Source organism: Prinia subflava, chromosome 2 (genome assembly GCF_021018805.1).
Source record: "Prinia subflava isolate CZ2003 ecotype Zambia chromosome 2, Cam_Psub_1.2, whole genome shotgun sequence".
In the NCBI taxonomy this organism is placed as follows: Eukaryota; Metazoa; Chordata; class Aves; order Passeriformes; family Cisticolidae; genus Prinia; species Prinia subflava.
This window is the reverse complement of record NC_086248.1, coordinates 91,830,956-91,846,309: the sequence shown is the minus strand read 5'-3', so window position 1 is coordinate 91,846,309 and position 15,354 is coordinate 91,830,956. Positions and strand designations below refer to the sequence as shown.

The 15,354-nt window shown below is 36.2% G+C and overlaps 1 protein-coding gene across 3 annotated transcripts in view; it reads left to right on the top strand.

The window, feature by feature from the left end:
• STRN (striatin) overlaps positions 1-15,354 on the top strand; it is a 68,805-nt gene that overhangs the window by 27,977 nt on the left and 25,474 nt on the right. For all 3 annotated transcript variants that reach the window (XM_063391013.1, XM_063391012.1, XM_063391014.1), the window contains exons 6-8: positions 8,554-8,689; positions 10,530-10,665; positions 14,357-14,467. In XM_063391013.1, the coding sequence (XP_063247083.1) occupies positions 8,554-8,689; positions 10,530-10,665; positions 14,357-14,467 (383 nt within the window). The remainder of the gene's footprint in view (positions 1-8,553; positions 8,690-10,529; positions 10,666-14,356; positions 14,468-15,354) is intronic.

Genomic DNA, 15,354 nt, shown 5'->3' with positions numbered 1-15,354 from the left:
ATCTGCTATCAAGTCTGAGCATACTGGTCAACCTGAAGATGTTTTACTTACATTTGAAGAGCAGAGCACTAGGCAGAAAGTGACACATGAAAATGGATATAATCTAACAAGGAATACACCTCTGTTGAAGTGAGAAAAGACAGCTCATAGCGTGTTTGATATGTTTGATCTTGGAAGAATATAACATGCACCCAGTTGAATCTGCATTTTAAGTCTGTGTTTTAGAAAACTGTTTATGGAGAGTGAAAAATGTGAGAAGGGGAGTAGAGGACTGGAGTACAGAGAAACCTTGGGGGTGAAAAACGATAAAGACAAATCAGTAGGAGTTTGGAAAGAATGTAGGTGAATATGATGAAGATAATGTACAATAGAGGGGAAGATGGTACAGTGAAAAACAGAAGGAATATGGACTTAATGATGCCTTTCCAGAATAGGAAAATGGAAGGCACACTAGCTTTTAATTTCCTTAAAGATTTCTTCATGTAGCAGAAAGAACAGATTGGCTCAAGTGCCTTCTGTACAACTGAACACTGATGTGATAAATTCCAAAGGAAGGAAAGAGATGGTATTCAATGCTTTTATGCTGCCATATGGTTATCTCTTTGAGAGGAGAGAAGGAGTAATGGCAGTAGGAAACAAAATCTTTATGTTTTCATTATTTGTTTGGTAGTAAAAACCAGTGCTTTCTTACTGATATGAAAGTGGTGGAGCACATAATAAATTCGTATTGCAAAAAATTCCAGGGAAAGAATGGAAGAGCTGATCTGCTTCTCATTCAGAGTCTGATTTTAGCACAGTTTGTGTGTAATAATCTGTGCATAGTACTTGTTGCTACTACTCAGCCTCCCTCATAAAACCTCTGTGACTTGCTCAGACTGTACTTCTGTGCACAGTGGAAACCCACACTTTCCTTATTTTTAATATTTAATATTTTTAATGCCTTTGATTCCTGGCATTTTTCCACTGACCTCAGGGATGTATGAAGTGTATACTTCATGGTGAGTAGGGAGGATATTTTCCTCTCTAAAGCTTACTACAACTTTTACAGATTTTTAAGTTGGTTGTTACAGCAGCACTTGCCTATTATATGAGTTATATCTTCTTGTCCATGCTTTATATCTATTTCAACAGCTGAAACCGCCATTCAACACCTTTTGGCCACTCAGTGTTTGGGATACCAACACTGAGTTGAGCCTTTTTGTGGGAAAGGCCAGTGAGAATGGGGTGATTATTGTGAACCTGATGCTGTTTGCTTTGGTATGTAGAAGTATATAATGGTTAATATGGGAAATGCTTAATACAATAATATTTATTTGCAGCAGAGAATATGTAACTTAAATTCTGCTAGGCTCTAGTTATTTTAGAAAATTGCTATCTGGTCGCTCACAGCATAGTTTTGTATATCCTAAAAGTTCCCCTTCCTTTGGTACAGTGATGAACAAACTACTGTTGTGTGACTGTTTTAAGCCAAATCAGTTTCTCTTCATCCTTAGGTGAAGTAGCCTCAGACTTTGTGTTGCTAGCTGCTACATGTGTGGCCAGACTTGTATTCTTACATTGCTTATTTATTTGCTGATGTGCAGATCCTCTTGAAAACTTTAGCACTCAAGAAAGACATCATGTGGAGTTTGAATGCACCCTGCAAGATTGTGAATCCATAAATGAAATGTTAATATAACGTGAGCTAGATATAGTCCTGTTTTCACTTATTTCATGGAATCTAAAAGGGAATCACTTTTCAGTTTCTTCAATCAGCTCACTTGCATTACGAAAGATAAGTACCACTTGGCATGACTGGACTCAAAAATAGATACTAAAATAATAACCTCATAATAATGGTTTAAATTCCTAACACTTGCAGTGAGAGGAATGGGTGCTGTCCCCCAGCAACCTGAAACAGAAATGGAAGCTGCCTGCAAATACAGCTTGTAGCCTTGAAAACATGAAAGTATTTAAGTATCTTTAGTTCACTTATTACCTCATTTTTAGTAGCTTTATCTTACTGAGTGAAACCTAAACAGTCAAATTAGTTTACCTTCTTGAAGGTGTGTATTTGCCTACCATTTAGTATGAGTGGAAGCAAATATAATAAAGGAATAGAACTGGAAAAGAACGAGGATATGCCAAACATATGTGTGTATATGTGCATAGATATGAATGTCTATATATAAAACCAGTATTGACTAGTTCTTGCTAAGGGTTTGATCATTAGAATGATAAGTAGCCAATAGAAACTTCCTAAAGAAAAATGGTCCTGAGTGATGTATTGGTCTCTCTGAAACTTACCTGCTGCCTTTTCTTATCCTATTGAACCACTAAGGGCTTCCACTGCCTGTACTTTACATGAGCAAAAAGGCATCAAACCTCAGCGTTTGAGAGCAAATCTGAAACCTTTTCAAAAATTAAATATTTTGAAAACTCTATCTTTCTGATACACAAGTCATTCCAACATACACCAATTCACGCTTTGGTGAACGAGCATCTGTGTATGCCAGAAGACCTTAATAACTCTCTTGCATCTCTAAATCCTATTAACACTGGCCCAAGTAATGAAAATGCTGCGTACTGGCTGATAAATGTTGTTTGTTGACTAGCTTATAAAATGGTTTATTTGGGAAAATACCTCTGAATTTATAAACCTCAGGTAATACCTGCCATGGAAAAGATTTCCAAAATAGTATGCAAGTAAATGTTGAATTACAAACAGGAAAAAAAACCCCCATAACTAAAAAACAACAACAGTAAATGGAATAAAGCAAATAGATTTTGGATTTTTTTTTTCACCTGTTTTCTGTTTCTCCCTGCCTCCATCTTGCAGTGACCCAACAGGCATTTCAAAGGTACCTTGATTTAGGCCAGATCTGGAGACTATCAGCAGATGCACTAAAGCAGGGAAAAAAGAAAAAAGTAGATAAATTGGGGGTTTTATGTGAAGAAAGAAGTCCAAATGGACCACATTTTAATTGGCACCATTCTGTGGCTTAAGAGTTTGAGAGATGCTTTTTGGAAATGTCATGTAAGACTCACAGTACAGAAAGAATGGGGAGAAAGAGAAAGAAGTTGTGCAGTTGGAGACAGAGAAGCAAAGAGAGGGAAGGTGAATGGAGAAATAACTTATGAAAGTTAATCTGGTACCTCAGATATTAAGGTGGTTTTTTTTCTAATTCTTTATAAAGCTTGTTTATTTTATATATTATAGTTAGCTGATTAGATTTGGCAAGAGAAGTGGTCCTTGCTTTTTAAGCGTCATTCCTTTGCGATTCCAATTTATATCCAAACCATTTTGTAAGTGTTGCTTACCAGTTGTAATACATATTGCACTAGTTCTTGCATTGTGTGGTGTGAATTCATAAGAGATTTCAAAGGTTGTGACAGACTGTTAGCCTGGCCTGTGTTCATTTTGTGTAAATTTTGATGATTGTAACTGTTCTGTAGTTCTGTAAGTTATTTTGATATTTTCTGTGCTGCATTATGAAAGATCTTACAGTGTTGAGCATCTATTGAACTGTTCTTAAAAACACTCCTCATTGAATTTTTTTTGAATGCATTTATTTAATGAGTACAGTTTGCTAGAATTTAACTAACCACATTGAAAAGACTTTTAAAAAATGTGATAACTAAATTCTGTGAGGAATTAATAAGACTTACAAAGACTATGTAGTAGCTATTTTGATAGCAGTAGGAAACTGAAACAAAGAAAATGGCTCAAGAAAGAGTGTGGTAGAACAGCTCGGAATGCTGGGTCACAGCAGGTTCTTTCCAGCTGTGCAAGCTCCCAGGAACTTTCTTCAGCCTAAGCTGAACTTGTATTTATTTAACTTTATTGTGGTATTTCTTCCTGCTTCTGAATTTATCAATAAAATCCTGGTTTTATTTAAGTTAACTTGTGTATGTCTTGGATAAAATAAACAAACAACAAAGGCCTCTACTCTTTCCTTTGAGGCTATGAGCAGGACCAAGGCAGTTAATGGCCTTGTGGTTGGATAGTTCATGGGAGAAGTTTGAGACTCTCCCTGGGCATGACCACAGATTTTCCAGAATTATTATCAACAAAGGAGAAGGTAAGGATAGAAATATAGATTGTGTTTCTTTGTGTTACAAAGAAAATGCATGTCTATAATGTGCCTTTAGTGTAAGTTAAACTTGACTTTGCAATTTGAAATGTTCTGGAACACACTGGAAGCAGGAAAGGTATCATCAGCATTCTGTTTTAGTTTCTGCAAAAAACTTCACCTTGCCTATAGGTTATGGCTTCTGCATTTCACTCATTAAGAAACAAGATTTGTGTTAAGATCATGAATATTAAATGTTGAGAGCAAATACGTTCTGTCTGAGCTATACATTTTTTAAAGCTGGTAGTATTTCAGTGTCAGAACCAACTGGATTTTTACACAAAATACTTGTCTCAAGGCATGTCACTGTTGGGCAGAAAATGAAGAGTTTGTGTTATGGCCTGCAGAGTCCGGCAAAGCCAGGCTTGCTTTATTTAAATAGTATATGTGGAATATCCACAAATCATATTTTTTTGATTTCATGGGAAGGTATTATTATTTTTAGTCTTAAAGGGGCCAAGGGGTTAACACAAATCTGAATAATTGAACAACCTGTAAAATACAAATTTGGGTCAGATTTTCACAGCCATTACAGCTGCACAGAATTCTGTCAGCTTCTCCTGAGGAGGAAAACACCCATGAGATTTCAGCTTCATGTTACTTTAAGGAACGTAAATACTTCAGTTACCATCCCATTTGTAACAAGAATTTTGTGTTTTAAACAGGAAAACGTTTCTTATCTTTGGGAATCAGAAGTTCCCTGTTTCAAGAATGATACTCACAAAATCTGTGCACTGCCCATCCGTTGTAGTAAGATGGAAAACATGGCAGCATCAGTCTAGCTGCAGTTACCTTCTGGCAGAACTTTATTGTGATGCTCATGAGGAGCAGATAGTCCTGTTGTACCTAATTGTGGGTAGGGAGGAGTAGCAGGGTAACCTCTGTGCCCAAAGAATGTCCTGTCTCCTTGGCTAAGGCTGCTGGAAAGGAGCGTGTAATGGATGGAGTTAACCATATGTGATGGAAGATCCGAGACTGTTTAAGTGATTGTTGTTGGGTTGGTTGGTTAGAAAGTGTTGAGTCAACTGGGATGAGACCTTCAAGGGAAGAAGACAAAGTTAGGTGCTGGAGAGCAAAGCATGCAAGAGTGGTGTTGCAGAGTCTGACTGAGGAAGGAGCAGTGGGAAAGAGATTCAGAACAAGCAGCTGAGGAGCACCGGCTTGAGGAGGCCCTGCCACAGTCTGGCTGCTCTGTGCTCTCTGCTTTGGCAGACTCTGTAGCTTCTCCTGCTGTCTGGGAGTTCTGGTTTATTCTTCCCCAGCTGGTTTTCTTTAAACAGTATGGCTGAGGAGGAAGAAAAAAGCTGCACCTAAGTTCTTGCACTTTGAAAATCATGTTCTCCCTTAAGGAACTGTTCTTGTTGAGACCTTTTTAGGGGTTTTGGTCTCTCTATTTGCAACAGGCCCTGAACCTCGCTGCAGTCTTGCCTCACTCGTGCTTGTAATACCACAGTTTGTATCATTCCCCCCATTTTGGAGCTTGAATCTATTGTTTTCACCCACTGATTTTTTTTTAAATACTTGAAGCTACAAAAGCCCTGGAAATGTCCAATTGTGTTTCTTTTTCTGAAATGAAATTTAAAGTTAGTTATTTTACTACCCTATCTCTGAATATATTCTTGACCCTTCTGCTTTTTTATGTTCCTTTGTGAATGACCCCCAAGAGAAAAAAACTAACCAAATGGAAAATTAATGAAACAAGCAAGCTTGAAATTGCCATCGAAGTACATAGCATAAATTAGCTAAGGCCAGACATTTTTTTTCAATACATTTTATGCTTATCCTAAGTATTGTTGCAGACAGCATTATCCAAAATGCATTATGTTCATATGCTGCTAAAAGATGACAAATAGCTCAGACTGTAAAATTACCTTTGATTTGACTGCTAAAGTTTATTGGGGTACAGTATAGGAAATCAGCCTGTCTGTCAGCTTGAAACTATCTTCCTGTAGAACCTTTGAATAGTTTAAATATTCTGTCTCTTCTGCTTTATTTTTTTTGGTTCTTAAGAATTCTTTCTTGGAAATTGTCTCTTAGCACAGATAATCTACTGTGGCACTATACTGAGTGTACATTTTTGTACTGTGCAGGAGTTTTGAAATACATGATAAATAAGCTACCATGTTTCCCATTGCTTGAGATGCCCATTTACCCTTGCTCCCCACATAAGTGCAGATACATTATTAAGTGAATATGTCCTGCCCACTAAAATGTGTAATAGTTAATAGGATAGTTGAAATCAGGCAGTTAATCAGAAAAAGATATAACCTCGTTTGGTAATCACTTTGAACTTCAGTGTGAGAGAGCCAGGTTTAAGAGCAAATGAGTACAGAGCCAAGTCTGGTATGAATTACTGCAAATACTTGGACCCATAGAAGGATAGCTGTTTCTTAATACTAAGTTCTCTTAATTAAAATTTTATATTCCATGTTGGATATTAGTTCATACATTGCTGTTTACTGGAATATGTCTGATAATTGCTATCATCAGCCATAGTGTTTTTACATGGCAGTTTTTTACATGGCAGTATACAGAAAATCAGAAATAGTTGTGGTTGGATGATTCAGTAAAGTAGACATGGACTCTCAGAATTTGCTGAAACTCAAGAAGTTAGACAAATGAAGCACACTACAAGTTTGTCTTATCAAGATTTTTCTGTTGGAAGCAGTAAGGCAACCATAACTGTATGATTTCTGTAAAATGTACATTATTACTGCAGATTCGTGAGGTGTCATGGGCTGCTGAAGTTGTGATTACTTAAGGAAAAATAAAAATCATACAGAGTGTTTTCAGATTTGTTATAGAAACAAGGGTCACAATACTGCAGGAAGCAGGGGAAATCTGAAACATGCTTAAGATTGTTCTTATCTAAGTTAAGATCTGGAAAAGTGGAAGGAATATTCTCAGAAAAACCAGTGACCATGAAAACATACTGTACATCATGGTATATTATGCTGCTATGTATGCAGAATTTCTAATGGCAAGTGAAATCTGGATTAGTATTTTTTGGGTGATAAAGGTGGGTAAATGAAAAATGAGTAGCAAATTGTCTTAATGAAATGCAGATATATCTGGGCTATGAAGAAGCCACTTCTGCTGATTGTTGTCGTGTAAGAATAGAACTGCTCGAGCAGAGACTGTGCAAAGAAGGAAGTGTGCTGCTTATCATGCCTTGTTCCACATCAAAGCGTTTGCCCTTGGATACTTCCTGTAATAGACCTTTGGAAAGCGTTATGGCGAAACACCGGAGTAAGTGCGTGATGGATGCTTGGGTGTTCACATTGCAGGGAGTTTACCTTGCTGTACAGGTGTGTTAGCTGATGGAACCTTTTGGAAAGGTCAGCACAGGCAAGGCACTTGCTGGTAGTAAGGGTTGCACAGGACAATTTAGAGCTACAGTTGTGAAAAGAGAGAGGGGGAGACCTGCTCTTTCAGTGGTTGTGAGAATCAAGATGACGTGCATTTAGTGATGAACTATGAAAAACTGCCTGCTGATTAAAGGTAAGAAAACAGTAAAGCTTATCTTCACTGCTGTAAAACCATCTGAAGAACGTACCCGATTCTACTGGAAGTAACTGTAACAATTAAAAATGAATAAATTTTGTTCACCAGTGTATCTTCCAGGGGTTGATGGAGAAGTGCATCTTCTGCATAGAAAACATAGATCCTGTTGATAATTTTAGGGTTGCTTTATCTGTACTTTTGTCAGAGTTTTAATAATCATTATAGTCCTGTTTCTTGGATTCTTCCTCTTTGGTTGCTAATATAATGACCCTTACGCTTCCTGTTCTGTGGCACTGCTTAAATTTCTGCCAGTGCGGTCATAATTTTACCCAATCTTCATCCATTTCCTTATTTGTTTAATGTAAATTGAAATATTATTTAGTCATCAATTATATTTTCCCATTATATTCTTTTATAGTGGTGTATTTATCATGTCTTAAAAGCTAATAAATGATAGATGTAGGGTTTGGTGTTTCCCAGCAAGATAAGGAATACCAGCTAGCAGGAGCAGAGTTTTCCTGTACCCTGATATACATGTGGGAACCCAGCTTGGTAGCTGTGGCTCATGTCCTTGTTGGTGAGGCTTTCAGTACTGGCATAGCAGTATTGATGTTGCTTTGGGTGCATGTCAGATGAATGTTGCTTTAAAATGCTTTTCAAATAAAAAAGTTGAAATGTCTGTCCTAGTAATGGCAACCGTACTAAGAATAATTGTTGGTTCTAATAAATAGTTTTGTTGGTTCCAATAATACAGTTTGTTTATTGTTGAGTTCTTTAGCCACAAGGGTTTTACCTGTTAACAGTCCATTTTTACTTGTAGGCTTATTTTAGTCTTATATATTGTTGAACATGATAATACAGGACAGGTTAGTAATTGCAAAAGAGACTTGATTGTGATTTCTTTTGTCTCATGATGGTGGTTGTTGTTGTTGTTTAGGAAACCTGAATTGACTGACTCTGCCTCTCTGCTAGAGACCTTCAAGTTTCTTGAAAATGCAGCTGCAGACTTTAGTGATGAGGAAGATGAAGAAGATATTGAAGGAAGAGAGAAAACAATCATTGATACCGCAACAGTGAGTGGAAAAAATAATAGAAAAAGTTACGAAGAACAGAAAAAGTGAGATTAATGAGGTGCCTATAAGCAAAGTATATGACTGTGTATGTACACATGCAAATCATTAATGCATCTTTATGATGTTCTGTCCAAGCATGTGTGCATAAGAGGAATTATATATACATTTCTAAGTTTGTGCATACAAGTTATGCTTTGCCATCTTTAATGCTCTAAGTTAGATTAAATTTTTCTGAAATTGTCTCTTTACTATTCCATACTGAGTAGAGATTTTGATATATACTGGAACACAATTTTTAAGGTATCAGATATCCTTTTTTTACAGTTCTCAGCTTAGTTTGAAGGTATTGTTCATAATGTTGCATGCCAATAATTACTCTTGAATATTTATTTAAAAATTATTGATACTTAAAATGACTTGTAAAGATTTGCCTTAAGAGTACACTACTGAAATACACTTGTATTTATAGCTTGTGGAAGGAAGAAGTGTAACTTGAAGAACTCTAATGTAGTTAAGAAATTTTTTGTTTGTTCAGTCAAATGCCTTAACCTCACTTGTGATCTATACTTTGCTATATGATTTGTTCATGTGATCACATAGATACATGCAAACAGCATTCTTCTTTAAAGTGAACATTTATTCAGTGAATTGTGTTTCCTAAAAATTGAAGCAGACAAGAGATGATGGATGTGATTGTTTTTGTAGTCAGTTTTAAGAATTAACACTAAAAGCTCAATTAGTTTTATGGCATTTTTAAAGGGGATCTTTTCAGATCTTACCTGTCATTCATGGACTGTGAACTAATGTCTGAGACTATTCTGTTGAGTGCTGTACAATACAGTGTGTTCACTAAGCCTGCTGAAGAAATGAAGCTTGAAGTTTAGAATCGCTTCAGGTTTAGAAACTGGTTCACTGTATTTAGAGGAAATACAGTCACTCATCCTCATGACCTGTGGAATGTTGGACTATGTATTGAAGTCTTCACAGACTGACCCTTAGCAGGGTTCCAAGTCAAAACATTGTGATTAATGTAAATTTTCTATTTCTGTAGAAGTAAAAATTATGGTACAGTTTTCATGTATCGTGGCATCAGCTTACTAGTTGGTCAAATAACTGCAAAGAGTCTAGTTCATTTTCATTATTGAGGGGAAAGTAAATTTTTTGTAGAAAACTTAAAATGAAATTCTTCATTAAGACATGTATTTTTTTCTTTTACCAGAATTTGCTTTTGACTATGAGAGGGAAATGCAGTTCAAACATGAAAAGCAACATATTTAAATAGCAATAATATCTGAGAAAGCATTCAGGATGGACTGACTTATGAAGTGTTAAGAAAATCAGTTCTTGTCAGCTGTGGGGTTTGGGGTTGGTTTATTTGTTTCCTGGAGTTGTGTCTGCCTCAAGAATGATTTCAGAATTTAGTTAGTTAGGCTATTTTCAGAAGCGAAGTGAGTTTGGTTTTGCTTGAAGTATTTTCTATGGCATTCGTGGGTTTTTGTTTGTGAGTTTTATGTGTTTTTCAAAAATGTTTTAAGAGAAAGTTTGTACATTCTGGTACTAAAGAAAGACAGTGGTGGTCTAGATTAGTGTAGATTCATTATCCACATGATTGATTATTGATGGTCACAGGAAGAGAGTTGCACACAAGTTTCATTTTCACTTAGAAGTTTGAACAAAGTCTGCATCCTATTCCAGATTTGCTTATTAATGTGTACTTTCCTGCTTCCTCTTCAACTTCCTGGCTGGATTTGGTGTAGAGGACAAGATAGTACTGCTTGGGTTAAAAATGTGTTTGTAACTTAATTCAGCTTTTTTTTCCCTGTCTTTTCTGACCCCTCAGATTGTAAGGAAAAGAGTGCTGTCTGATAGCAGTGAAGACAGAGATACAGAAGAGGCTTTGAAAGAGTTTGACTTTTTGATTACCTCAGATGATGGTGATGGGGAATCTAGAAGTTCGGGAGATGGAACAGACTGGGGTAAGGAAATTTGATGGATCATACCAGGGGAAAAAAAAATGTGCTAAGAATGTATTGTGACTCATCAGTTCACTGAATGAGATCTCTGTCAGGATCACAGCATCTTCTGATTATTTCCACTATTTCTATTTTATTATCAGTAAATAATTGGCAGACTGAGGTCCTCTTGATATAAATATTCATTTTTTCTGTACTCTGCTTTTATGTAAAGATTATTCAAGGTTTCTACCTCAGGTCATTTTTCCTTTTCTTTAAGGCAGATAAAATTTAAATTTTATGAGTGGCATTTCAGTGTATTTTTTCAGTGACTCATGCATATGAAGGGCTCTGATAAAGCTGTATTTTACAATTATGATATGGAAGTTATTTTGTCATCTTTGCTTTCTCCCACTTTGATGCAGAGAGTAATGTGAGTCATAAAATCCAAATTAGTTGTATTCTTATTGTGGCTTAGTAATTTAGTTAATCTGAACTATTCAATTGCTCAAACTTTATTTCTTAATTTAGCAGAATAATATATCTTTAAGTCCACTAGTCATAGAGAGACATTTCACAAACTGCTCTTTGTTCTTTGAGATTCATATCCTGCAACTCAGATTGCCACCATCCACTTTACCTTGACATAATTACTTTGCCTAAACCCCCAGTACAGAGAAGGGAAGAAAGAAAGAACTGGTTAAATATCTTCATGGGGAGTTATTTCCTACTTAAGCTGCTCGGGGAAAATCTTAAGGATGAGTGGACACCGAGGGAAGATGATGGGAAATAATTGAGCTTTCTAATGGAGCTGCAAGTGTGGCAGACTGATAAAACCATGGTAGCTGTGGTGTCACATGAGCTGGTGGCTCCAAGGTTCTGTATTTCACTGCAGCCGTGTCCATCTCCTGGTTGGACTCCAAGTTACTGTTCAGTGGGGTGTAGTCTCTGCTTAAGAGGATGTTGTAATATCATTAGATACAGCAGTCAATATTCTATTCACCAAACAAATTTAGAAATACTGCTTAAAAAAAAATCGGATACTGATCTTTAATACTAAAATTTTATCCATTTATGCTTGGTCAGTGCAGCTATTGCTTGTGTCACCAAAAAGTCAGTATGCCAACAGGAATTTTTTGTTACCAATTTCACAAGTCTGGTTTATTTTTGCTTTCATTGATGACAGCTGAGTACAAATGAGTGGAAATCTAACATTTAAAATAAATTGTTATGAAAAGTAGTAGTTTCATTTCCAGAAATGCAAAAGGGTTTTTTTTGAGTTGGAGGTGTTCATGTTTTTCAATTACTTCTTTCACAACCTTTGTCTTTTATGGTGTGTTTAAGACTAAGCTTCTTCAAGAAACTGCTGTTATAAATCACTTAGGTCAACTGAAGTGAAACTGTTAAACGTAGTACAGTAGAGTGATGTTGTAGTGAGGGACAGCAGCAAACAGAGGAAATTCTTTCTTCATTTTGGGTTCCAAGTATTACTGCTCAGTTACAGTAATCTGTTGAACCCATTTGGCTTGAAAGGCCCTCAGATGTTTTCTGGTAATTTTTAAGCTATAAAGCACTTGAATAGCTGTAGTTGTAGTTCAGGATCCACTTCTGAAGTTGAATAGTATCTGTGGGACATGTGGGAAGCATGCTGGGACAGTCTGTAGAAAATTAATATATTGGGTGTTTTCCTGGCAACAACACAATCTAATAAATAAACTTTTTTTTTTTTTTCTGGAGGAAGGAAAAAGTCTTGTCTAGCCAGGAAGGAAAAGCATGATTAAAACTTTTAACCTAACTCCAGAAAGACTAGATACTTGTTTCTGTGGAGCATGATTTTCTCATATCTTTTTTGAATTCTTTATGCAATTCTTGCTCATTATTAGTAATTGAGGTGCATGCATTAAGAGGACATGACTTAGCCCATAGACAATCTATTTTAGAGTCTCTCTTCAGCTTACTAATGCTTATTTTCATAGCTTTTCTTAAAAGACTTAAGCTGCTAAACTTTGTCTTAAGTTAATCTGACGCTCCATGAGTATAGGGTGACATGACAGAAGGGTTCGAAGAAGTGAGAGAGCAGCTTATAAAGTTTCTTCTCCCTCTGTGACATAAGTCTGAGCAGAGTCAGGCTCTGTTTTCTCAACATCTCTCCAACTCCAGGTAGTTGGAGGCCACACTAAGATGCCTTTCTTTGGCATCACTGAACTCTCACAGTAGTCTCAGCCCCTCCTTGAAGCTCACCTGCTCCAGCTCCCTGAACTGTCTTAGTGGCTCCCTTAGACTTGCTACACTACAACAATAATAGGTACTCCAGACTCTACCTAAGAGGTTTCTCAGTATTAAAAATATTATATTGGATACAGTACTCAAAAGTGTGGTCACAACTAGTGCCCAACACAAGGGAAAAGCCACTTCCCTCACCCTCTTGGTTACATTCTTGTTAATACAGCCCAGGATGTCATTGGTTGCTTTTGCTGCAAGAATATGTATGTTGCTAAATCCTGTTGAATTTGATGTTGCTAGAGGATCCTTAGGCCTTTTTTCAGCATTGTTCATTTTTGACAAGTCAGTCACATTAAAACCCATGTCTGGTTTTTATCTTCTGTCCAGTCATAGTGACTCTTTCAGACTTGATTGGTAGTGTTGTGCTTCCTGTACAGACATTTAAGTTCTGCAGCTTAGTCTGAGGATAAGTTTATTATTGCTTGTATTCTGAAAGGTCTAGAATAGCTTATTGATGTAGAAAGCAAAGTTGGTCTGAGAGTAATTAATCTTTAAATAATAAGGTTGAGATTTTAATGAGAAAACAAAGCAAAAAGATAATGCATTTCAAAGATTTTGAGCTGTAATGGTCATGAAAATATAAATGAGGAAAAGCTGTATTACCTCCCCTTCTCTCCCAAATTATTTTTCTAAGCTGCCTCAGCACAGCCTCCATATATGGAAAAATTACTTGGGGATTTGAACTTGCGTAACATGTTGTGTTTAAAATCTCCAAATACTGTAGAATTGGAAGGATACTTCTATTCTGTATCATGTCACAGAGGAAGTAATTTGAGGGAGATGTTTAAGATAAAAAACAAACCCAAACCAAAATGTGGCGATTTTTTTTCATTAGGTACGCTGAAATGTTTTGGACTTTTTTTCCAAAGATTACAACCTCAGGCCTTCACCTTTTTGTGAAATTTTATGGCTTTAGTGCCCTAAGGGTTTATTTAAACCATGATGACATGAATATTGTGTTCCAAAATGATTTAAATGTGCTACTGCTTTGTGTAAATGATAACATAGCACAAAGACAACAAAATGAGAATTTGAAATGCAGTAACACAACATCTGAATTGTAAAGTTATGTTGACGAGTAACATAGCTGTTTCTTGTAGATATAATAATTCTTTCCCTGGGGGAAAGAAAAAGCTGAACAATATGTCCTGATTTATTGTAAAGTAAATGTCGCTTACATTTATGGACAGCTATGTGCTTGGTTGTGGGAATTAAACACGTGAAATTTTATCTCAATTTTTTATTAAGAACATTCTGAGCAAACAGAAGTGGAATGTGAGTAGCAGTTTTACAGCTTTCACAAGCTTGGTGCTATTTCTGTCTGTTTAAAATAAAAGACAAATGCCGTTGACAGCAGCTGTTGCCTCCTTCAGTGGAGATCACTTGGTGACATTATTGAAAAAGGATGTTTCATTTGTTTCACTTTGTTTAGAAAAGGAAGACCAGTGTCTCATGCCTGAAGCCTGGAATGTCGACCAGGGAGTTATAACCAAACTCAAGGAACAATACAAAAAGGAGCGCAAGGGGAAAAAGGGGGTGAAGAGTAAGTGGAAAACATTGCACCTTAAAATCATAAATCTCACATCTTTCACACCCTTAATTCTATCTCTCTTTCAATGTTTTCCTAAAATTACTTACTCTTTTACTTTGCTGCTCCTGACTGCTTTCCTGTTCACCAGTTCTCAGGGGTTGAAATTAATGGCAGACGATCAAGTTACCTGATAAATAGTTGGATTAGATATAACTTCTTCCAACCAAGCGTTGGGTTAGTTAAAAATTCTTGCTTTGAGCATATTTTGTACTTTTGTTATTCAGATATTTAAATTATAAAAGGCATTGTTTTAATACTTCACACTTTAATACAGAAGATTTCAGAACCCTTTCTTAGCTGGAAACATGCCAGTTTCACAGGAAGAGTTAAAGTCTGGTATATAAATAAACAAAGAAAGAAACCAAACTGGAAACTCTCTTGAGTATCCTATTAGATGACAGTGGGAGAAAACAGGTTAATTTCTACCCCTGTTTATACTCGACATTCACAACATGAAAGTCATGCTGTCATCATAATTTGTTATGCAGGGCTCGAAATAGGAAGCAACTATGACCATCAGTTGATTTGTAAATCACAGGATTTATTTATTGACTTTCATACCTCTGGGACTAGCCATTAAAAAAGTTGGGTATTGTTATAAAAAAAAACAAACCCCAAACCAACCTGTGAACAGTATCTGAAATACAGTTTCTAGCCCTGTATTTTTTTTTGTTACATTTCTTGAAATACAGATATGTTTTGTAAAATCAATGGGTTTTGATAGGTAAGCCATAAAAATTTTGAACTCGGATGGAGAGTTTAAATGAAACACTGTATCCATGGCTGTGTTTCAAATACCTAGCCATAGTAAGAATTCATGTGTGAAAGATGTATGTTAA